Source organism: Panthera uncia, chromosome A2 (genome assembly GCF_023721935.1).
Source record: "Panthera uncia isolate 11264 chromosome A2, Puncia_PCG_1.0, whole genome shotgun sequence".
NCBI classification, from domain to species: domain Eukaryota; kingdom Metazoa; phylum Chordata; class Mammalia; order Carnivora; family Felidae; genus Panthera; species Panthera uncia.
The window spans coordinates 90,062,930-90,086,633 of NC_064816.1; the positions used below are offsets into that span (position 1 = coordinate 90,062,930).

General features: G+C 34.9%; 1 protein-coding gene across 4 annotated transcripts in view; it reads left to right on the forward strand.

The window, feature by feature from the left end:
• Positions 1–23,704, forward strand: part of CFAP69 (cilia and flagella associated protein 69) — a 61,361-nt gene that overhangs the window by 15,453 nt on the left and 22,204 nt on the right. For 3 of the 4 annotated variants that reach the window (XM_049641413.1, XM_049641410.1, XM_049641414.1), the window contains 9 exons: positions 2,631–2,707; positions 5,037–5,135; positions 8,534–8,683; positions 8,788–8,965; positions 11,027–11,150; positions 13,969–14,017; positions 14,110–14,231; positions 17,397–17,613; positions 20,460–20,624. In XM_049641413.1, coding sequence (XP_049497370.1) covers positions 2,631–2,707; positions 5,037–5,135; positions 8,534–8,683; positions 8,788–8,965; positions 11,027–11,150; positions 13,969–14,017; positions 14,110–14,231; positions 17,397–17,613; positions 20,460–20,624 — 1,181 coding nt within the window. The remainder of the gene's footprint in view (positions 1–2,630; positions 2,708–5,036; positions 5,136–8,533; positions 8,684–8,787; positions 8,966–11,026; positions 11,151–13,968; positions 14,018–14,109; positions 14,232–17,396; positions 17,614–20,459; positions 20,625–23,704) is intronic. The other variant, XM_049641411.1, reaches the window with a different exon arrangement.

Genomic DNA, 23,704 nt, shown 5'->3' on the forward strand with positions numbered 1-23,704 from the left:
AGTTTTTTTCTTTAACTTTATTTTACATTAGCATGTAGCATATTATTTTATTTTATATTACAAAGATATGCATCATGGTATAGTATGTGATAAAGAACTCAAAACTTCACTGGATCACTTGATTCCAGTTGATATTTCAGAGGTGGTCAATTTTATTGTAATGGGAGATTCTAGCCACAAGAGATTAAACTATAATAAAATTTTTTCTCACAATAAGTTGCTCTCAAGTGAATGATAAATGTGAGATGAAAGCAAGAAATTATGATTTTTTTAGAGAATTTTTGAGAAGATTTATGAACAATACTAAATAGTTTGCCTAGTATTTTTTTCTCTGTTTAGAAAATTTGGCTCTCAAAGATATATTAACTTCTGAGTCATGTTTTATTGATTTTTCAAATTCCAATGAAGAATAAAATGTCACCAGTTATTTTTCTATGTATATTTTAAATGTAAATTAGAGGTCAGCATTATAAAATTAATATATTCTATCCTCCATACTATTGTTTCTTCACCCATTTGGGGCAACTAGGAATATCTTCTGCTTCCTTGCTGCCACATAGTAGCTAATCAAGACATCCATTTTTAGGTTTCAATATAATATAGTAGAGGAGATTTCTCAAAGTAGCAATAAACCTTTCTGATAATTTAACCTTCTAAATCTTTCTAACAATTCAACTTTTTAAATAGCATGTTTCTTTTAATACACAAATAACACTAGTAGGAGCATATATATATGGTAGTTTTAACTCTCACTTTTAGGTTTAGTAGCAATAATATTTTAAAATGTTATAACTATCTACATTTAATTTCTTTGATATCTGAATAAAATAACCAAAAATCATTTATTGAATACCTTTACCATACCTTACTTTTTAATACAGACCATGAAAAAAAAAAAGAAGTAAATTATTACTCTGGTGCTTTTAAAGAACTTTTTTTTTTAATATGAAATTTATTGTCAAATTGGTTTCCATACAACACCCAGTGCTCATCTCAACAGGTGCCCTCCTCAATGCCCATCACCCACTTTCCCTTCCCTCCCACCCCCCATCAACCCTCAGTTTATTCTCAGTTGTTAAGAGTCTCTTATGGTTTGGCTCCCTCCCTCTCTCTCTTTTTTTTAATGTACTAATTGCAAATTATGATATTGATGTGGATTATATTGTTATCATTTCAAATTCTGAGGCTCTGCAAGTCCTAGAATACCAGGTGTATAAGCATTACTTTCAACAGCAATGCTCTTATGGAGCTTGACCAAGAACTGGTTCTGTGTGAAAGCTGCAACTGAATATTTCCTTACATAATATGACAGACTTGAATTGCACTCTTCACTTTCCCTCATATTTCATAATTATTCAAATTATTTAATAGTTTTCTTTCATAATTTCTGCTTTCATCCTGCATTTCTCCATACCTCACCCTCACATGATTGATTCTTTCCTCAAGACATTTTTGGGAGATAAAAACATTGAAAATAAAAAATAAAAACTAGCCTTTCTGTTTTTGGTGCCTATGTTTTTCTCACTACATCAGAGATATAATGCATATTATTTTCATAACCTTTTGGGGGGAACTTTTCTAGCTTTATCTTTTAGGTTGTTTTCTTTGGTAGAAAAGTTTGAGGACAAAAAGTAATTTTAGAGTTCTTCACTTTAGAGATTCAACAACGAGCTGGATAACAAGTAATAAGTTATTGGTTTCAAATGAAAAGTTCTAACAAACACTAAAAATGAATCTCTGTGATTTATAAAATTGTGCTTTTCAAAGATTTCCCTTGAAATATCTTTAAATTTTTCTTGACAAGCATGAATTAAAAGTCCTATAGAGAGGATATATTATACTTTATATAGTACAGGAGATTCAAATTTTGAACTCATGAAATGCCAAAATAGTTAATATTTTGTATTTAAGAAATAACTTTTATCTCTCCTTTCACATTTAGACTAATGACTTAGGTTTGAATGCCCTGCTTTTTATGATTTTTAAATAAACTATTTTCAAATAGCTTTGCTATAGTAGCTGTGAAATAGAAGTCTAATATAATTAATATTTGTTAACTTGGATTCTTTAGAGTCTTAAAAAGTGTATTTGTTATTTTGTGGATGGTAACAAGGATCCAGTTAATCCAGTTAATAAGGAAAATCCAGTTAATAAGGAAAAGGTCACTAACCTTTGAGAACAAATAGACCATTCATCTATCAGATTTTCAGAACTTTAAAAGCCCCTGAGCAGAGCAGTTTTCAAGTTCTAGGTAAGCCGAGGTCTGTGATTTGTATCTGATTATTCAGTGTCTTCCTAATTTTGATAGAGGTATACGTGTAATCCATTATTACTTTGCCTTCAGAGAGAAAAGAGGATTCTTAAGGTTTTTATTTATACAGTGTTGCAAGATGGCTTTCTTAACCTTTGCCTTTTATGTCCATCTCTCTTTATTTTTATAAACCTATTTTCCTTTTGGTCACTTAGTTAGAAACAAAAATTTTTTTGATAGTTGCCAATTCTCCCAGGGCTACAGAATAGGATATTATTTTCATTGTTTCCTTTAGAAAGGAAAATTTCTCATACTTTACAAATGGCTCAATTACAGACTTTATTAAACATAATTCATTTGTTCTTCATTCTTATTGAAGCTTGCCATTTTTGAAAAAGAAAGTATCGGATGAAGTAACATATGCTGAAGATACTGCTAATTCAATCGCTCTTCTGGGTAAGTTAAGATTTGCTTAAGGTAGAGGGGTGTAACATATGACAGGCCCTACTGTCAAGAAAAAAGTGTCTTATATACTAAGTCTTAGAGTCCCTCAAATGTAGGTTCTTTTCTTGTTTTTGGTTGGGAATTAATCATAGCGTGCTTGATGATAATTTTTGTTATCATTATCCACTTAGGCATTTTATAATACCAACAAGATTCTGTGTTCCTTAATTTAAGGACTGGCAGATGTTTATTTGTCTTGATGTTATTTAGTTTGTTGAAATATTTAACTTTTTTTGTAAATCAGACATGTGTTCCTCTCAGTAATCACAAAAATGTTTTCAATGTTAAACTCTCATAATTGCTAGTCTAATTGATTGCTAGAATCATTGGGATCCAAATTGTTCATTAAATAATCTAAAATTTTATATAAAATCATAAAATGGTGAGACATCCTTTTATATCTAAATAAGTTTCATTAGTCTTCTATGGTAGATTCTGGGAGAAATTATTATGGGCTAGAATGGAGTAAGGGTGTCAAGGAAATTAGAATAAATGTGGGGAGTTAGATAAGATGACCTTAAGGAGCAGGCAGGTTGGAAACTAATAGGAAACTTGAACTCTGTGAATCTCTACCATCAGTGGAAATTTACAATGGGAAGCCAACCCAAAGGAGGACATGATAACATTAATACATAAAATATGTAGGTTTGGAGGCACCTGGGTGACTCAGTCAGTTAAGCATCTGACTCGTGATTTCAGATCAGGTCATGATCTCATGGTTTGTGGGACTGGGCCCAAGCACAGAGCCTGCTTGGGATACTCTCTTTCCCTATCTCTTTGCCCCTTTCCCTTTCTCTCTCTTTCTCAAAATAAATAAATAAACATTAAAAAAAAAAAGATGCATGTTTGGATGATAACATTAAAAAATGCCTCTATTGCCCTTATTGTTTTTAAATGTTGCCTCCATAAGAGTGTTGGCAGGCATTTGTATGATAAATACATGTCTCTTTATTACTGTGTCAGTCTGGTCTTTGCTGAATAACTGCTTGCCTGCCTATAGAAGAGTGAAGGAAGTATGAACTCTTTGCTTAAAATGAGCTCCCTTCACTGATTATTGACTGCAAATACTACTGTCCTGTCCCTTATTTTTTAATTGCTGAAAAGATGAGTTTTAAGCTAAAATAATTGTATAGAGTATAAGGGGTTGAACAAATGTTCATTTTTACTAATAACTTCCAGCTTCTTCCTAGTAGTAAGTCATATTACTTTTTTCTTCTAAGTGATAATTATTTCTGATTCAAGAGCAGGATTTTGGAAACGTATGAGGGAAAATGTTGGTACTCTGTCCTGAGATAAAACAGGAAACCGTGAGAAATGATCTAAACTTACAAGAACTAAAAGGGTGGGGAGCAGATGAGAAACCTTAGAATTTCCCGTAAACTTGTTTAGTTTTGTTGGAAAAGTTTAGTTGTTTCTGTTGACTAAGTTTTTCCAAAATGTAATGATTTTTCAACATAAAAGGAAGTGTTCAAAAAATTAAGGGAATCATCTGGAAATTGTCTTCTTTTCTTCTTCTTCTTCTTCTTCTTTTTTTTATTTTAGTGGTATTTTTTGCAGATAGATACTCCTAAAGCAAGTGTGAAGCTTTCCTATGTGCTTTCTCCTTTGGTCCATTTGTGTCCCTACTCACTGACCACTCCCAGAGGTGAACATTGTGCAAATCCTAATGCAAATCACAGATTTTCCAGGAACACCTCATTATCTGTTTCCCTCACAGATTCCATCAAGATCTGGTTCAGCCCTGAAGTTGATTCTCCCAACTCCAGTCTCCAGTTGGGACACACACACGAACACATGTGCATATGTGTGTGTGTGTGTATAACCTATATCTTGCCAAAATAATAATAGTAACTTATTATATGCCAGACTCTATTCTCATCTTTTTCTCATATTAACTCATTTAATCCCCACAGCAATCTTTAAAGTGGAAACTGTTGTTATACAAATTTTATAGATGAGAAAACATACAAGTTTACATAGGTAGTAAACGGCAGAGCCAGTATTTAATTTTAAAACCATCTGGTTCCAGCATTTATGCTATTAATCACCATTCCTTTCTCCTTGGGAAGAAGAGGTTGAGTTGATTGAGGGACCAAATGTTATAAGGATAGACCCAAGGTATTTCATGTATGGATGTTGTGTATGTGTGTGCATGTATAAAATACATGATCCAGCTTGAATTTCCAGTGAGGATATTTTTAATCATATTACTCACACATTTAAATTTGCAAATAAACTTATGACAGTGTTATTAAATAGCATTCATTTATCTTTCTGGCAGGTGAATTAATGAAAATACCAAATTCTGAATTGAGGATACAAATTTGTAAGTGTATTGTTGACTTCTATCATGCAGAACCACCAAAGAAGCATATTACAGGTGAAGTTTTCAATGGTCTTTTAGTAACAACTTACGTCTACAAAACATTATTCTGTCTCTTTGAACCTACAAAGACATGGTGGGATTGATGCAAGCTAGTGGGATCCAAGGACCCAGAGGTATTCCCACAGGACTCAAACACAAGCTGAGAGGTAGTAAGAGCAGAGTTTATTGAAGACATAGAGTGTAAATATGGATAGAGCATCTGGGAGACTCATAAAGGAAAGAAGAATGAGTCTTGTCTTTGCTTGGGGCCTGTGGTTTTTATTGAGGATTGTGGTCCTGTGCACATCTCCATAAGTCACTTATGCCCTAGAGCCAGGGGTCTTGATGAGTCAGTGGTTCTTGGAAAACCTCACCCAATTACTCTTAAGATATTGTCTGTTGTTCTGGAAGACTCCAAAGAAATCATTAAATCCATGACCTTTATAAGAAGGATATATATGTATGTATGTATGTGTATATGTATATAGATATAGATAGACAGATACACACACACATATATATATATATATACACATATATATGTAATTATTTGCATGATATTTTTATTCTAATACTAAATATTTAGGATACAGTTTTAAAAGTAATGCCTAAATTAGTTTAATTGTAATTATTATTATTAATGTTATTTAATACTGTTAATGATATTATTTATTGTTTTTCTAACCCTTCTATAATTATTCACAATATCTTTTCCACCCAATTAGATGTTAAATTCTAAATGCTAATAACATTCTCACTCATCTTTGGGAAGAAAGTTCTGTATATTATAGCTAAGGGATCTTAATATATAATGGTAAAATGAGTCACACTGAAATGGGTGGTATCAAGCCAGGGGGCACTTGCATTGTGGGTGATATTATTTAGGACATAGTTCCTACCTTCATAGTTTCTATAATTTATAATCAGTATAGGAAGGGAGAGAAGACATAAATAATTTAAGTGATATGTTTCTTAAGAGATGAGGAAATAAGCTATGGTAGTAAAGAAAGATTACTTATGACTAAGGAAAATGGAAAGACCTCTGAAGCACAGAGTAAGGAGATTATTAAATGTCACATTTGAATTATTGGTGATATAGACAGGTAGAAGTGTTTGGTAGATAGTAGACAGTGGATACTTAGAATAGACCAGAAATACAGGTTTGGAATTTATACAAATAGAGATGAAAGTTGAAGCCGTCAGGATAGTTCAGTTTGCCTGGAGATAAAGCATATGAATAGCCAAGGAGCAAGAATGGCAGCATGGACAGTGCCCATATTGACATGTGGAAAAAAATGACCCAAAGAAATCAGCAGTGAAAGGCTCAATGAGGAGAAAGAAAACCTCAGGACTGTTATGTCTTAGGCGCCAATGAATGAAAAATTTGATGAAGGAAGAAGTGGTTTTAGCATCAAATACTGTAGTAAAGGCTTCGGCGATTGATGAATGAAAAGGCCAAATTAATGTGGTACCTGAAAAGCTGTAGCTAGCCTTTGGTGGATGTATTGCCATGAGGTGGTCAGGGCAGGTACAGGATTGTCAGAAGAGAGGCAGGGGGAGTAAGGGAGTAGAGGCAGTGAATGCTTACTTAAATTGTGAGATCAGGTGGTGAAGAAAAAAGAAGAAGATGGAGAAGAGCTGAGCTGGTAGGAAGATCAAAGAGGGATATTTGGGTTTTACTGTTTTTTATTTGTTTATAGGAGAGGGGAAAATGAGGTTTGTAGACAGAACAAGAAGCTAGTAACTCAAAAATGGGAGGGTGAAAGTCCCAAAGAAAGCATGAAGAGGATGGAATTAAGAGCACAGGGATAGGGTTAACCTTGGCAAGAGACAGGCACCCTTTAAGATGGAAAGAAAGGGTGACAAATGATGTCTAAGATAAAACAGAGTAGTTAAAGTGTGGTGAGGCTGACCTTAATTTAATCAGGCTCCAAAATTTAGGAGCCCTAGGCAATGCTCTTACTGTCACACAGTTGGTTTTTAGTGGTAGGCATGGCTGGACATCTGGAACCACAGAGAAAAGTCCTCAGTAGAACAATTTAAGAGACAGCCCTGGAGACAGGAATCCAGTCCATGAGCCTTAATATTACTATATGCTTCCATAGAACTAGAACTCAATAGAAAAAGATATAGGGAGTTTGAAAGTACATTTTGGTCCATCCATATGATAGATTAGTATGGAATTAAAAATCATGATTTGGGAAAATATTTTACAGAATGGGGAGAATCTTAAAAAATGTTTAGTGGCTGCAATCGAATATAAAATTCCACATATAAGTATATTGTTAAAATTATATGCGTACATTAAAAATATTAGCAAGAAATATACCAAAATCTTAATGTTGCTATCTCTTGATAGTGAAATTACAGGCAATTTTTGCTTTCCTCTCCATACTCTTTTTTTTTTTTCTTCTCCATACTTTTTAAATTCCTAAAGTAAGTAACTAGGGTATACCATAGAGAACCCATCCCAGAAATGAACAGGGCCTTGTCCATTGCCAAAGATGAGATTCAGAAAGATAACACAAACTGACAGACCTCTCAGAACTATGGCAAAGTCAAAGAACTTCATTGGTTTCAAAAGTGAAGAAGTCAGGGAGCTAGATAATTCACAGCACCAAGAGAGGAAATAGCTGCATCAAGTGAGCAAGTACCCTCTAATGTTTATTTAATGTTTCTCATTGAATGTAGTCAGGCAGGCACCTGTGCAATTATGTCAAAAGAGGAGGTAATGTTTCTCATAGGAACTAAGGCAGAAGGAAATTCTTATGCGTTGCCAAGAATCACACTTCCCTAAAATACCATTCTATTCACTAGCATTTATCAAAACAGCATTATATTTTCACTTATGTCATTGTCATGTCACATCATCATTTTTCCTTGAAAGCAACTGAAGTAATGCATTGACTTAAATAGTGAAAACATTTAGTATTTGTAATCATACCACTTTTCTTTATGGGGAGGCATATCTATGGACAAATAAGAAATATTTTGCTCTTTTTTAGAATTCAAGATGTGCCCCCTCGGATCTGCGGTCCTATTTCAAATTTTACACCAGGGACCAGCAAACTATGGACCCCAAAGCTAAAATCAGCCCACTGTAAATAAAGGTTTATTGGAACACAGCTACATCCATTTATTTTCTGCATTACTTATGCTTGTTTTTGTGCTATGGTAGCAGAGTTGAGTATTTGAGACAGAAACCTTATAACTTGCAAAACCTAAAATACTTATTACTTGGCCTTTTACAGAAAAAGTTTTCCTGTCCTTGTGCTATACCATTTTAAAATGCCATACACTTTTTAAGTTGTTATTGCTGTTGTTTATAATAATAAATTACTCATTCCTTTGTCTGAACATAGATGATTACTATGTGAAATAACTGTACATATTTTTTAACTAATTGTTTTTAGGTTACCAGCAAGCAAGTTCATCATACAAGATTAAGATGGCTGAAGTTGGAGGATTGGCAAAAAAAATGGTCCAGTCATTGGCCTTACTTGAAAATCAACTTGTTGAGAAGCTTTGGGTACTTAAAGCTCTGCAACATCTTTCAACTTCTGGTTTGTATATTATTAAATTTAAATACTTCATTCTCAACTATTTTTGTTTTTATTTAACAATGCCAAAACTATACAACATAAATAACTTTTAAATTTATTTTAAGAAGTTAATTGTACTTTAATGATGAAAGCCCAAGCAGCCAGTGGAATCTGTGCCCACCTCAATGACCCAGATCCCTCTGGACAGCTTCTGTTTCGTTCATCAGAAATACTTTGGAACTTATTGGAAAAATCTTCAAAGGAAGAAATCATACAACAGCTTAGTAACTTGGAATGTTTGCTGTAAGTATGTAGTTAGATAGGAATGCTTTTTAACCTTAAAATGATAGCCAGTGACATCACTAACATCCTTGTTTGAATATGTATTTAATTAGGCTTTTGAGTCATGTAATGGCTATGTTTCAGGACATCACTTTTATGCTGTGGTATAAATGCATCTGCACATCAAGCCATTTTTTTTCTATTTGGAAAGCTTTTAAAGTAGATTAATTAAAACTAAGTTATGTCTCTGAATAAGTATAAAGTAAAATTAGACATTTAAAAGAACTACTTCATTTGTTCATTCACTAAACTTATTTTTGAGTACTTACTGTCTTCCAGATGTTGCAATAAGCATTAACAAGAAATATAAGTGAGCCTTTAAGTTACTTACTCATTTATTCATCAAGTAATTGTCTTCTCTGTGCCAACTTCACTACTAGGCCATAGAAATACAAATGAAAGCAATGCAGACATGGTCTCTGCTTTCATGGAATTTGCATGATGTTAGGAGATGGACAAGTCAATAGCAACTAAATGTTATGAAAGACATTATCACAAGGTGCTACATGTTCTTTAGAAAAGAGTGAATCAGCACACCCAGACCAACAGATTTAAACCATTTAGGATATTTATGGGCTTATGTAACTACAAAGTCAAGGATAAAACTTGTTTCATGGGCAGTTGTAGTCAAGGCTCAGCAAATAAAAGGAGTTGGGCCCTCGTCATCCCTTTGCAGTCTTCCAGTGTGTTGTCTTTATTCCCAAGATCCACATGGTGAGACCTAGGAAGTGTACGTTCATATCGTCACAACCCCAAATGAAGCAGAAAAGACTTGCTATTCTGAAAGTCCAAAGAAAATATTTCGAATTGAGTCCCTGTAGGCCCTGCGTAGTCTGGATTGGCTATATGCCATTCCAGAATGAATTACTAGTGACAAAGAAATGTTCTGGCTAAAAGGAAGCTGAAGGCATCTTTGCAAGACCAAAAATGGGGAAAGAGTAAATGCCCAAATAAAAATAAGGGTAGTGTTATCATAAGAAGGGCAAGTGAGGGGCACCTGGCTGGGTTATTCGGTACATCATGAGACTCTTGATCTCATGGTTGTGAGTTCAAGCCCCACATTGGGTGTAGAGATTACTTTAAAAAATAAAATCTTTCAATAGTAATAATAATAATGAGAAGAAGAAGGAGGAGGAGGAAGAAGAAAGGAGAACAAAAGAAAGAGAAGAAAGAGGAAAGAAAGAAGAGAAAGAAGAAGAAGGACAAGTGAGTGCTAGAAGACAAAGCAACAAATGCCCATTGTACAGGAAACCTGATGTAGATTTAGAGAGTTAATAAATACTTCCTGATGAACCTTAATTTGGTATCTGAATGATAAATGTGAATTGGCAACAGAGAAGAGTTTTGCGTCCTAGACAGGGGAACAGAAGTGAAAATAGAACCTAGCAACATTAAAAAAAAAAAAAAAAAAAACTGAAAGAAATTCAATATATCGAGAGCAGAAAATAGTAGAATAGGGAGAGATGAAGCTAATTAGCAGGGACCATAACATGAAAGGCTTGATTAGCCTTGGTAAGGAGGTGTAGGACTTTTTAATATTAACGACAAAGAAAAGCCTTTAAGTAGTTTACAAAGGAAAATGATATGAATTAATCTTTATTTTAGAGCACTGTACCCACCTTGTATAGATTTGGATTGATGCATTCTTATGTGATAGAGATTTGAATCCTATGTAGAGGCAGATTTGGAAATGTAGAAAAGATTACAAATACTTTGAAATGAATAGTATAATATGAAAATGGGGGAGGTGCCTGGGTGGCTTAGTCTGTTAAGCCTCAGACTTCAGCTCAGGTCATGATCTTGGGGTTTGTAAGTTTGAGCACTGCATCAGGCTCTGTGCTAACAATGCATAGCCCACTTCGGATCCGCTGTCTTCCTCTCTCTGCCCTTCCCCTGATTGTGTTCTATCTCTCAAAAATAAATAAGCATTAAAAAATAAAAATAAAAAGGGGGCTTTTGTTGGTAGACACTTAAGTAGCATTTACAAAAATATGGTTTTAAAGATATGATTTTGCTTTCTAGGACTTTGAAGGAAGTATTTAAAAATCTGTTTATGAGAGGTTTTAGTCATTATGATCGTCAGCTTAGAAATGATATATTAGTAATCACTACAATTATAGCTCAAAATCCTGGAGCACCAATGATTGTAAGTATGAATCAAATTGCATTAATTTTAATTGTGGAAGTAGTTGGTATGGGGGGAAGGAGTCCTAAACTATGTTGTAATAGTTATGAACTTTGTTGTGATGCCCAGGTATATTGTAATGTCATTATGGTCACCAATACCCTTGCACTCTGCCAGTTCTTCTTTGCAACCTTTTGGAAACCTGAGATTCTCTTAATATTTTATAATTTACTTACATATTTACCATTTATGATACGTTACTTTGCTTTCTGATAATATGAGTTTATATCTGGCATCATTTCTCTTTCACCTAAAGAATTTACTTTGCCATTTCTTGTGATGGAGATCTGCTGGCTGCTGGCAGTAAATTCCCTTAGTTTCTTTTATCTGAGAATATCCTTAATTCAGCTTAATTATTGAGGTTTGTGTTCACAGAATATAGATTCTTAAGTTGAACATTTTTATCTTTTAGCATCTTCTGGTTTCCATTGTTTCTGATAAGAAATATTTATTATTTCAACTTTTTTCCCCATGGACAGTGTATCACATTTCTTTCTGGCTGTTTTTCAAGATTTTCACTCTATCTTTGGTCTTCAAAAGTTTCCCTATGATGTGCCAAGATGTGGTTTTCTTTGTGTTTGTTTATCCTGCTTGAGGTTCATTCATAGAGCTTCCTGAGTATTTAATTTTACTAAATTGGGAGAATTTTGGGCCATTATTCAAGTATTTTTTCAGCCCCTCTCTCTCTCCTCTTCTTCTGTAATTCAGATTACATGTATGTTTGTCATGAGGCTCTGTTCACTTTTTTCAATAATTTTTCTATTCTTCAAATTCAATAATTTGTATTGGTCTATATATGTAAATTCACTGACTTTTTTTTCTATCCTCTTCATTCTGTTATTAATTCCATCCAGTACATTTTTATTTCAGATGTTACATTTTTGGGATTTTTAAAAAAATTTTTGTTTCCTTTTTTATAGTTTATATTTCTCTGCTGAGAGTTCCTGTCTTTTGGTTTATTATGAGCATCTATACCATGGATTCTGGTGTACTCCTCTGACAAATATATACTTTTTTTGTATTAATAGGCATTTAGTTTGGCTACTCATCCCTATGGTGGATGACAGGTCAAATCTGAGTTCATTTCTTTTGGCCTCACTTGGGATGCTTGAGAATTCCCTGCCCTGGCATGATTCAGGCATTAGCCAGAGATTTGGGAGTTTATACACAGAAGTTGAGGTTCCCTTTCTGTGGCTCTCTCCTTTATGTGGGATTTCTCTCTTCACATTCCAGTAGTAGCAGTTGCCCTGAGATTACCTCTGCCCTCTGAGTCTTCAAACCACTAAGATTACAGCTTTACTCTGAGTTGTATCATCCATACAAGGTGTAGACTAGGGCCTGGCCTCAGTCTAAAAGCCATTTTTTTTAAAAAGGGAAACCCATGCAGTTTGCATTTTTTAAAAAATGGGAAATCCATTTCTTTCTTCAAAGTTCTGAGTCCCTTCCAGCGTCTGCTTGGTTTTGGTCACAAAACCATTGTTTTTATATTTTGGTCAGGGTTTATGATTGTTACCTGAAGAAAGGTTTTTTATAGGAGCTACTCTGCCATCCCAGAAGCTGAGCCTTCCCACATTTTATAATGTAAACCTCACTGAATGATTGACATCCCAGAGTAGAGATCTTTGGCAATGACATTCACATATCAGCTACACACTTTCTAAGTTGTGCTTAAAGGAAATTTGGGAGCGAAGGCCTCAGTCTCATATCAATGGTTATCAAATGATCCCAACAAAGAACAGTCATGGAATTTATAATGTGCAAATGGGGCAACAATCCTCCATAGCTTCCTACTCAAGGCTGCAATGTATGCGTAGACCTGTATGTTTCTCTGGAAGCCCCTGGTTAGTTAATAAGTTCTCATTAGCATCTTTGCAAACATCCAGGTGCATTTTATGAGTCATATAACATCTTCACATTTAAACAAACTATAGGGGGACATCTGGGTGGCTCAGTCGGTTAAGCATCTGACTTCGACTCAGGTCATGATCTCATAGCTTGTGAGTTTGAGCCCCACATCAGGCTCTGTGCTGACAGCTCAGAGCCTGGACTCCACTCCAGATTCTGTGTCTCCCTCTCTCTCTGCTCCTCCCCGGCTCGTACTCTGTCTCTTTCTCTGTCAAAAATAAACATTAAAAAAAGTTTTTTTTAAAGAAACTGTATGGATCCTAAAGCAGTACAAATGAAATGCTGCAAGCTCTAAAGCCCAGGGTTTGTCCCTGTAAACTCTCCCTAATTACAAAGTCCAATTAGGATATCTCTGTCTGTAATGAGTTACCTCATGCTGAAATGTTTGCAATTCTGTTTATTCTTCAGGGCTTTTAATGTTAACTAGGAAATGTTATGTTATCTCTTGACCAAACCTTTGACATAATGAGATTGGTTGGGGTAAAGGTGGGAAGCAGGGTTGTTTAAGAAGAAAAGCTGTCGAAAATAACATCTTTCTCCCTCATTTTGTCACTTAAGGGTATAAATAATAAATTACATGAGTAATTTATAGTCTTAATACATTTTGGGTTCTTACCAAATTTTAAATAGCATCCTATAAGATATAGAATAATCTAAAAATATTTCTTAGAACCAATAGAAGGAAGTTTATATTAAATAAATTACAAGTTTATCTGGCTTCACATTTCTTGCTTTCATCCCTTTCTATTATGAGTAGTTTATGAAGTCAAATAAATGACAAAGGGAATCTGATAAAGATAGTTAAATATTAAGTAAATATAGACATCTGTAACTTCCATCTAATTAAATCATCCTTCTGTGTATTTATTATTAGGAATGTGGCTTTACCAGGGATTTGATACTATTTGCAACTTTTAATGAAGGTAAAAACTATAAAGCTTTCAACCTATAATTATCCTGATGAGTTTTATACATTATTTTAGCTGTTATTTTCTTTTTTTTTTTCTCCTAACAGTTAAAAGTCAAAATCCTTTGGTAAAAGGTCTTAAGCTTTCTAATTCCTATGAAGATTTTGAGTTGAAGAAACTGCTATTCAATATAATTGTGATCTTATGTAAAGATTTACCTACTATACAGGTAAAAAGAAAAACAATCAAAACAAAGCTAAAATTGCCTCACTTTGTAGTGTAACTTTTTAAAACTCATGACTGCAAATCTTTTATCAACACATAGGTTTACTATAGAAAGTAACTTTTATTGGGCAGAATTTCATCTTTGCAAAATTTCTTTTGATTACCTGTTTAATAAACAGTGAATTTACCTAAATTTAAACCACATAAACCAAATAAAAGCAGGAGAACCTTACTGATTTATTTATGTATTTAGATCTCTTGAATAAGAAAAAAAATTAAAGAAAATCCATATAGGCCCATCCAGCCTAATAGTCTGTCTCTGATCATATTATGACTAAGGCTTTAGTCAGGCAGAATGCATTGCTGCCATTTTCTAGCAACGTGATCCCACATAGGCTGTCTAGTTTCTAAAAATCCCACATATCTTAATTTCAAAATGGGTATAACACCTACCTCATGGAATTATTATGAGGGTTAAAGGAACTCAGGATTTTTCGGTATTACAACTTTGAAAAACATACACACACACTAAAAAAGCCCAGAGAAAGAAAAATTGTCTTTAAAGTTATGGCTTTTTTTAAAATTTTTTAATGTTTTACTTATTTTTGAGAGAAAGAGCGACAGAGAACAAATGAGGGAGGGGCAGAGAGAGAGGTAGACACAGAATCCAAAGCAGACTCCACGCTCTGAGCTGTCAGCACAGAAACTGACATGGGGCTTGAACCCACCAGCCATGAGATCATGACCTGAGCTGAAGTCAGACGCTTAACTGACTGAGCCACCCAGGTGTCCCATAGCTTTATTATTTACATCAAAAATATATACTCTATAGAAACTAAGTGTATTTTCTGAATTGCCAAATAGAAAATCATTCCATAAAATATGGTTTTATTAGTACAGTGGAGTCTTCTATAACTATTAAAATGATAGCTATGGAGACAAAATGTACACTACAATTTACAAACCAATTTTAATTGACAACAGAGTCAAATAGCATAACAACTGTGGTGAGATTCTTAATACAGTATGTAAGCAGTGGAATCAACTAATTTGTTTTATGTCGTAAGTTTGTGGTCCATTAATAGTAATGATGATAAATATATGTCCTATTATTATTTTTTTTATTTTTTATTTTTTATTTTTTTTTCAACATTTTTTATTTATTTTTGGGACAGAGAGAGACAGAGCATGAACGGGGGAGGGGCAGAGAGAGAGGGAGACACAGAATCGGAAACAGGCTCCAGGCTCCGAGCCATCAGCCCAGAGCCTGACGCGGGGCTCGAACTCACGGACCGCGAGATCGTGACCTGGCTGAAGTCGGACGCTTAACCGACTGCGCCACCCAGGCGCCCCTGTCCTATTATTTGAAGTTCATGGAGTATTTTGAAAACATCCACTTAGGGGCACCTGCGTGGCTCAGTCGGCTAAGCTCCCCACTTTGGCTCAGGTCATGATCTCAGGGTCTGTGAGTTTCAGTCCCACGTCTGGCTCTGTGCTGACAACTCAGAACCTGGAGCCTGCTTCGGATCCTGTGTCCCTCTCTCTCTCTGCACCTCCCCCAATTGCGCTCGCGCTCTCTCTCTCAAAAATACATAAACATTGAAAAAATTAAGAAAACATTATCTACTTAGTACTTATAGTAATGCTAGAACTAGCCATTGTTCTTATTCCTATTTTCTCACATCTACATCTTGTGTTCATTCCACATGGACTAGTAGAAAATTTAGAAAATAATCATAGATGTTATTGTGAAAAAATCTTTATAGAATAATACCAAATGAAGGGGCACCTGGGTGGCTCAGGTGGTTGGGCATCCAACTTTGGCTCAGGTCATGATCTCATGGTCCGTGAGTTCGAGCCCCGCGTCAGGCTCTGTGCTGTCAGTTCAGAGCCTGGAGCCTGCTTCAGATTCTGTGTCTCCCTCTCTCTGCCCCTCTCCCACTCATGCTCTGTCTCTATCAAAAAATGAATAAATGTTAAAAAAAATTTAAATAGGGGCGCCTGGGTGGCTCGGTTGGTTAAGCGTCCGACTTCGGCTCAGGTCATGATCTCGTGGTCCGTGAGTTCTAGCCCCGCGTCGGGCTCTGTGCTGACCGCTCAGAGCCTGGAGCCTGTTTCAGATTCTGTGTCTCCCTCTCTCTCTGCCCCTCCCCTGTTCATGCTCTGTCTCTCTCTGTCTCAAAAATAAATAAATGTTAAAAACAAATTAAAAAAAAATTAAAAAAGAATACCAAATGAAAAGAAAATTGAATAGAATATAGCATATCATGTGTTGCTATCTTGTGAACCATATATAAGCATCAATCAGAATTAGCCGTGGGGCACCTGGGTGGCTCAGTCAGTTGTGTGTCCAACTCTTGATTTCAGCTCAGGTCATGATCCCAGGGTTGTGGGATCAAGCCCTATGTTGGACTCTGAGCTGAGTGTGGAGCCTGCTTGAGATTCTCTCTCCCCCCACCTCTGCCCCTCTCCTCTGCTGGCACACACTCTCTCTCAAAACAGAAAAGAAAAAAAGAAAAGAAAAGAAAAAGAATTAGCTATAACATTGACAATTGTCAACTGTCAACATTGTCCTATTCTAATAGCTATACATTTTTGTTCTGTTTTAGTGAAATAATGGATTCAGTACCATTTTAAAATTCTAGACATGTAATTATAAATATGGCTTGTGACCTGAGTGGAATTCATTGAATAGAAAATTTATATAAGTTATATTGCAGGTGCTTAAAAGTTAGCCATAGTCGTTATTTTGGATAAAATTGATTTCTTTATAGTATACAATTGAGTCTGTGAAGTGTTTCTTTTTCAAAAAGTGAAGGGAAGAGAGAAATGGCAGCAGTTTGTTTGCTCCAAATTTTCTGCTACTGTGGTTTAATAATAGGCAGAAGCTAAATTACATATATAAGCAGCATATATGAAAACATTAATACTTGCTTTATACAATTGTCAGCTAGAGAGTGCATATCCCAGATAAAGGGGATCATAGCCGATTGCTGTTTTTGTTTTTGTTTTTTGTTTTGCTATTTAACATAGGCTGGGATCTTTAGGAAGGAAATAATTTTTTAATGATCATAATAAAACATAATATTGGAAATTTTTAATTTTCTTAGATTAAATAAAACTGTTTTAATTATGCTTCTAATAAAGTACTTTTTGCCCTTTCTCATAGCTATTAATTGATGGCAAAGTTATCTTGGCTTTGTTTACCTATGTTAAAAAACCTGAGAAACAGAAAACAATTGAATGGTCTGCAGCACAGTATGAAGAATTACAACTGCACGCAATTGCCACTTTGTCATCAGTGGCTCCTTTACTAACAGAAGAGTATATGTTGTGTCAGGGAAATGCTCGAGTCCTTGCATTCTTACAATGGTGTGAGAGTGAAGGTGAGTGATCCCTGTGAAAATTCTAATTTACAAATTTCAACGGAACTCTCAATATATGCATAGAAAAAGAAATAAAATTAATTAAAGCAAAGAAATAAAAATATATATCTGGTTTCTTGTGATTTATATTCATGTAAATATATTCATGTGTTTACATGTTGTTTTAAGGGAAAAAAATCTGAGATTTCATTTAAAGTCTGACACATTAGTAAATATCCTAACTATAGGTAACGCGTACCTCTCAGTAAAAGAAATCATTCATATAACCTGATTTAAATTATTGTATCATTAGGCTTATCCAACAATTATACTAAGTCCTGGAAATATTTTAATTATTCAACAAATATTTGTCGAATACTTACTGGGTATAGATATTGTTTTAGCTGCTAAAGATACATTTATGTTCAAAAAAATAAAATCTCTACCTTCATGGAGCTTAAAATCTCCAGCCAGAAGTAATGACTCCACAAATAGCCTACCAAATTAACAAACTCCCAATTTGTACAAATACTTTATTTCAATTCTCATCATTCTCAGAAAGGAAATGAGAAATGACTTTCTTTAAAAAAAAAAAAACGTTTATAAGGAAGATACTGAATTCTTGTAGTAATTTTGCTCTAGAAATAATTTGGTATGATACATTTTCAGTAGATCAAGAAAATCATATATCCATGAGAGAGGGAAAAAATTATAGCTGATTTTTTTTATCCTCTATTTTCTAATATGCTGAGTTACTAATTTTTTTCTTGGTAAACTGCTGTGCATTAAATAAAACAATTCTTCGGTCATTCTTTATATCATTTATGTTTACAAAAGATTATAAGGAAAAAGAGGAAATGCTGTCTAATATGAGGAAGACTTAGAGCTAACAGTTATTGAGTACCTACTGTGTGGAAGGCCTTAAACACCTAACAAGTATTAACTCATTTAGTCTTCACAACAAATCTAGGGGTTATAGGTAATATTTCTATCCCTGTTGGTCAGATGGGTAGAACTTAATCAAAAAAGTTAAACAACAGGGGTGCCTGGGTGGCTAAGTCGGTTGAGTGTCCGACTTCGGCTGAGGTCATGATCTCACAATCTGTGGGTTTGAGCCCCGCGTCAGGCTCTGTGCTGACAGATCAGAGCCTGGAGCCTGCCTTGGATTCTGTGTCTCCCTCTCTCTCTGCCCCTCCCCTGCTCACGCTCTGTTTCTCTCTGTCAAAAATAAATAAACATTTAAAAAAATTTTTTTAAATAAATTAAAAAAAAATAACATGTTCTTGGTCACACAGGAAGTGGCACATCCAGGATTTAATGCAGGCATTCCAGCTCCAGAAACCCATTTTTAACCTATACACAATACTCACAACAGTACTTTTTTGAACATTATTTTAGCTTTAAACAAAATGCTACTTCTAAAGACACTTTTATTTTTTTAATTGTTTGTTTATTTATTTTGAGAGAGAGAGCACGCACAAGCAGGAGAGGGGCAGAGAAAGAGAGGGAGAGAATCCCAAGCAGTCCTAACACCAGGTGCGTGCCCAACATGGGGCTCGATCTCACAACTGTGAGATCACAACCTGAGCCAAAATCGAGAGATGGACAATTAACTGACTGGGCCACAAAGGTACCCCTAAAGAACCTCTTAAAGAATGCATATTATTGTAAAAAAGAAAGGAGAACTAGCCTTAGTATTTACCAAGACCTACCATAAAGCTATAGTGATTTAAACTGTACGGTATTAGACAAGGAATAGATCAATGAAAATAGAATATATGGGAGGTTGGCATTATCAGAGATGATATTGCTTTCAGTGAAAATAAAAATTAGGTTCTTTCACCTTGTTAAAAAAAATGAAATGCAAAATAAATTAAAGCCCAAAATGTGAAAAGTTAAACTTTAAAAATCTTAGAAGAAAACATGGGAAAATATCTTCATGATAACAGGGTAGGGAAAGACTTAAAAACCAGAAGAGCCTAAACTATACAGAAGATGAATGCATTTAATAATAAATTTAAGATGAATGCATGTAAAATTTAGAATTGCCTGTGTGACTAAATCTGAATAAAGTAACAATCTACAAATTGAGAGAATACATTTACCACTTCTGTGAATAATAAAAGATTAGAGTCCTGGCTCATAAAGAACTCAAGAAGAAAATAACTCTGTAGAGAAGGTGACAAAGAATAAGGACTGCCAAATCACAGACAAAATCTCAAATTTAAAAAAAAGGAAAAAAAACATTAAAAGATATTCAACCCTATTGGTACTCTCAGAGAAATGCAAATTCAAATAACAACAAACTATCATTTTCCATTTAACAGATTGGGGAAAATCTATTGGTCTTATACATTGTATCCATATAACCACTTTGGGAAGCAATTTAGGAATTTAAGTAAAATTCAATGTGGGTATATCCTATATGATTCTGGTGTCACGTGGCAAAACCTTTCTCAGTGGGAATAAGAGACATGAACCAGAATGTTCACTGTAGCAGTTTGTACTACTGAATGGATAAACTGTGATTTATTTATAAAATGAATGTTGAAAGCAATTAAATATTTCAGTCTGTAAGAGTGTGACTACTTTAAAAACCGTAATGCTGAAGAATAGTAGCAAGTTACCACAGATACACACAATATGATACATTTGAGTAAAATTTTAAAGCATATTTCCATTCTGGGAAGAGAAGAAGGGGGAAGGGATACTATTTATTTCTCTAAAAAAAACAAGTATGACAAAATTTTAACATCTTTTTAAAATTAAGCATACATATATAAGGTATTTGATGTATTCTATTTTATTTGAAATGTTTTATGCTGTAAGTTGATACAAAGTATTAAATTATTAATATTTCTCCACAGATTCCTTCTTTAGTCATGGTAATAGTTATCATGGTACAGGCGGCCGTGGCAACAAGTTTGCCCAGATGCGTTACAGTTTAAGACTCTTGAGAGCCATGGTCTATCTTGAGGATGAGACTATAAACAATGATCTTTGTGAAAAGGGAACAATTCAGCAACTGATAGGTAAACATAACATGTTTGTATACTTATGAAAGTAGAATATTTATAAACTAGAGGTTTTGTTTGAAATATTTCTTACAAATTTATTTTGTCTTTATAGCTTAAAAACCCCTGAATACTCTCTTGATTTTTGTTTCATATTGTTGCTATATAAGACAGTTTGTCTTTACTAAAACATCATGATCACTCATTCTGTAAACATCTGTTTACTCAATTCAGATACTATTTCATTTAGGATTATCTTTTTTTTTTTTTTGTAATGGGCTACTGTTTCATTTTTCTAGTAATATGATCACTACTTTTTGGCCAGGAAGAGGATAACATTCCATTTTCCAGTGTATCTGACATACCAGAACACTGGTATGCTGGGATATACAGATATGTACATAGGATATTCTTTTCTGTTATGAAATATCAGGATATCCTTGATTAAAAAAAAAAACAATGTTCATTTTTGAGGGGGCTATTTTGAGGGAGAGAGAGAGCGTGCAGGGGAGAGGGAGAGAGAGAGAGACACAGAATCTGAAGCAGGCCCCAGGTTCTGAGCTGTCAGCTTAGAACCCCTGACATGGGGCTAGAACCCATGAACTATGAGATCATAATCTGAGCCAGTCAGATGCTTAACTGACTGAGCCACCCACGTGCCCCATATCCTTGATTTTCAACTTAGATTTGACTGTTGAATCACCTTACCCCAAAGTACATACATGTGAGCTCAGTATAAACTCAGAACACCTTAAAAGCTTTTTACCTTTTTCTAGTTAAGAAATAAATAGTCCTCTGGCCCTAACCTTTCCTGACTTTGAAAAGAGCTATTTTGGTTATATTCAAATTCAGCAATTGCCTCATGAGTAAGAGATAATTTGTTGGATGTCAATTAATTACAAATGCCTACTCAAAAACTCTTCTCAATGTTAAGTTAAAGTGCCTACTCTTCCATCATTAGTGGAGTAGAGTGGTACCCTTTAATAGCGGTGCCTTTTAAAATGAGGATATTGAGAAGGGTGCTAAGCAAAAACACTCACTCTCTTGATGACTTTACTCAGGATGACCAAACCCAAAAGTAGATATTATCACTTCTATGCACATTCCATTGTACAGAACTCAGTACCAGCCTAACTGGATGGAGTCTAGAAAATACAATTTTTCATATGTCCAGGAAGGAGTATTAATCTTACTTGTGTAGGAAGTGGGGTAGAGACAAGGGAAAACAAATGTAGAAGGATTCTTTTCTTCTTAAAATCCTTTCCCTTTAACTTAAAAGAAGCTGATCTTTATCATGTGAGTTCTTAGAGGCAGTAGTGGCCTTCCCTTACTCAATCCAACAGAAGGCTCAACAAATAGTTTGTTCAACAAATAGTAATTGCATTGTAAATGCAAATGTTTATAATACTCTTTGTGCAGGCACAGGACCTTGGCCTTAATGAGAACAAAAGAAAAGATGTCTATCATAGAAAAATAGCATGTGTTACCTAACACCATCAGTAAGGCCCCTAATGAGTAATACAGAGAGTAAATACCACAGAAACTAAGAGGTTATCAATAGTTTTTAAGGCTGGGTAATCTTGGCAGGATTAAGCCGGAAGCTTTATTGAGCTTGGGTAGGAGGGTAAAGCTAGTTTTCAAACAGAAAAATAAAGGAGATGGTTTTTCAAGCAAGGGAAGAGCAGGGGCAGAGACATGGTGTCAAAATATGTATGATAATGTGTGCTGAACTAGCTTAAGTGAAGTCTTCATAAAACTGAACATATGCATCAACTATACTTCAATTTAAAAGTAATAAAAAACAGAAATTGAAAATAAATGTTTTATGAAAACAAATAATATGAGATATAATATGTCTAGTTAGGAGCCAAGCTAGAAAGAGTTTTGAATAGCATTGTCTTTAGGCATGGGGAGCCATTAGTGGTTTTGATTAGGGAAGTTAAGTATAATGATGTATTAGGAAAAGGAACCTGGAATAAATATATCTGATGACTTAGAAAAAGGAGAGGGCGCCTGGGTGACTCTGTCGGTTGAGCATCCGACTTCGGCTCAGGTCATGATCTCACAGTCCATGAATTCGAGCCCCACATCAGGCTCTGTGCTGACAGCTCAGAGCCTGGAGTCTGTTTCAGATTCTGTGTCTCCCTCTCTCTGCACCCTGAAACACCCCCCCCCCCGCGCACGCTTGCTCGCTCTCTCTCTGTCAAAAGTAGACATTAAAAAAAAAAAGAATAGAACAAGGAGAGGATAAAGGCAAGGAGCTAAAAGATACTGAAATATGAAGGAAATAATTCAATATTAACATAACATGTGGGATAGACAACATGAAAACTAACAAACCTGCACTCAAGTAGGAAGGAAAATGAAATCCTCTAGAAAGGAGAATCTGACCTCTGGCTAATGAGATTGAATTCCTAGGTGTTCCTAATAAAGGAGCATTGGCCCATCTGTCCCTGGCATGCTCCTAAACCGGGCCTCCAGCATGCTCAACTAGCCCCCTAGAGATTGATCCAGCACCTGTCCTTCGTTCTAATGGGACCAAAAATCATCCCTTCAGGGCTAGCTATGGAAATAAGCTGTGATTTCTGTGGCCCTCTTACTTTGTTTGGAACATAACTCCACCCCTTCCTGCTAATGCCAAGGACTTCTTTAACAGAGAAGCAATGACTTTTGTTCCTCATTTAAAGCTTGAAGGAAAACTTCTTTTTGAGGCAAAATTTTATTGTGACTGTCATTCCATCAGTGTAAGTGGCTCTTTTCCAATCTTTCTAAATTTTTATTAAAAGCAGGGGAGAGATTTCAAAGGACATGGGAATACTGCTATCTAAAGTTGTTGAAGACACCTCCAGGTAGACATAAGGAGAAAATGCAGAAAGAAGTAACAGAAAAATAAAACATTTAGAGAGATCTACCTTTGCCTAAAATTGACCCTGTTAACCATAAGGAGATGAGCAAGTTGGGATCAGGCATTTTAGTCATATATTTGCAGCAGCACTCATCTCTGCCTCATGGCACTCTGTATATTTCTAAAGAGTTTTGTTTGCTGGGCAAAGTATCAGGTTGTTAGGGCATCTTTTAATGTCACTCCATTAATTCTG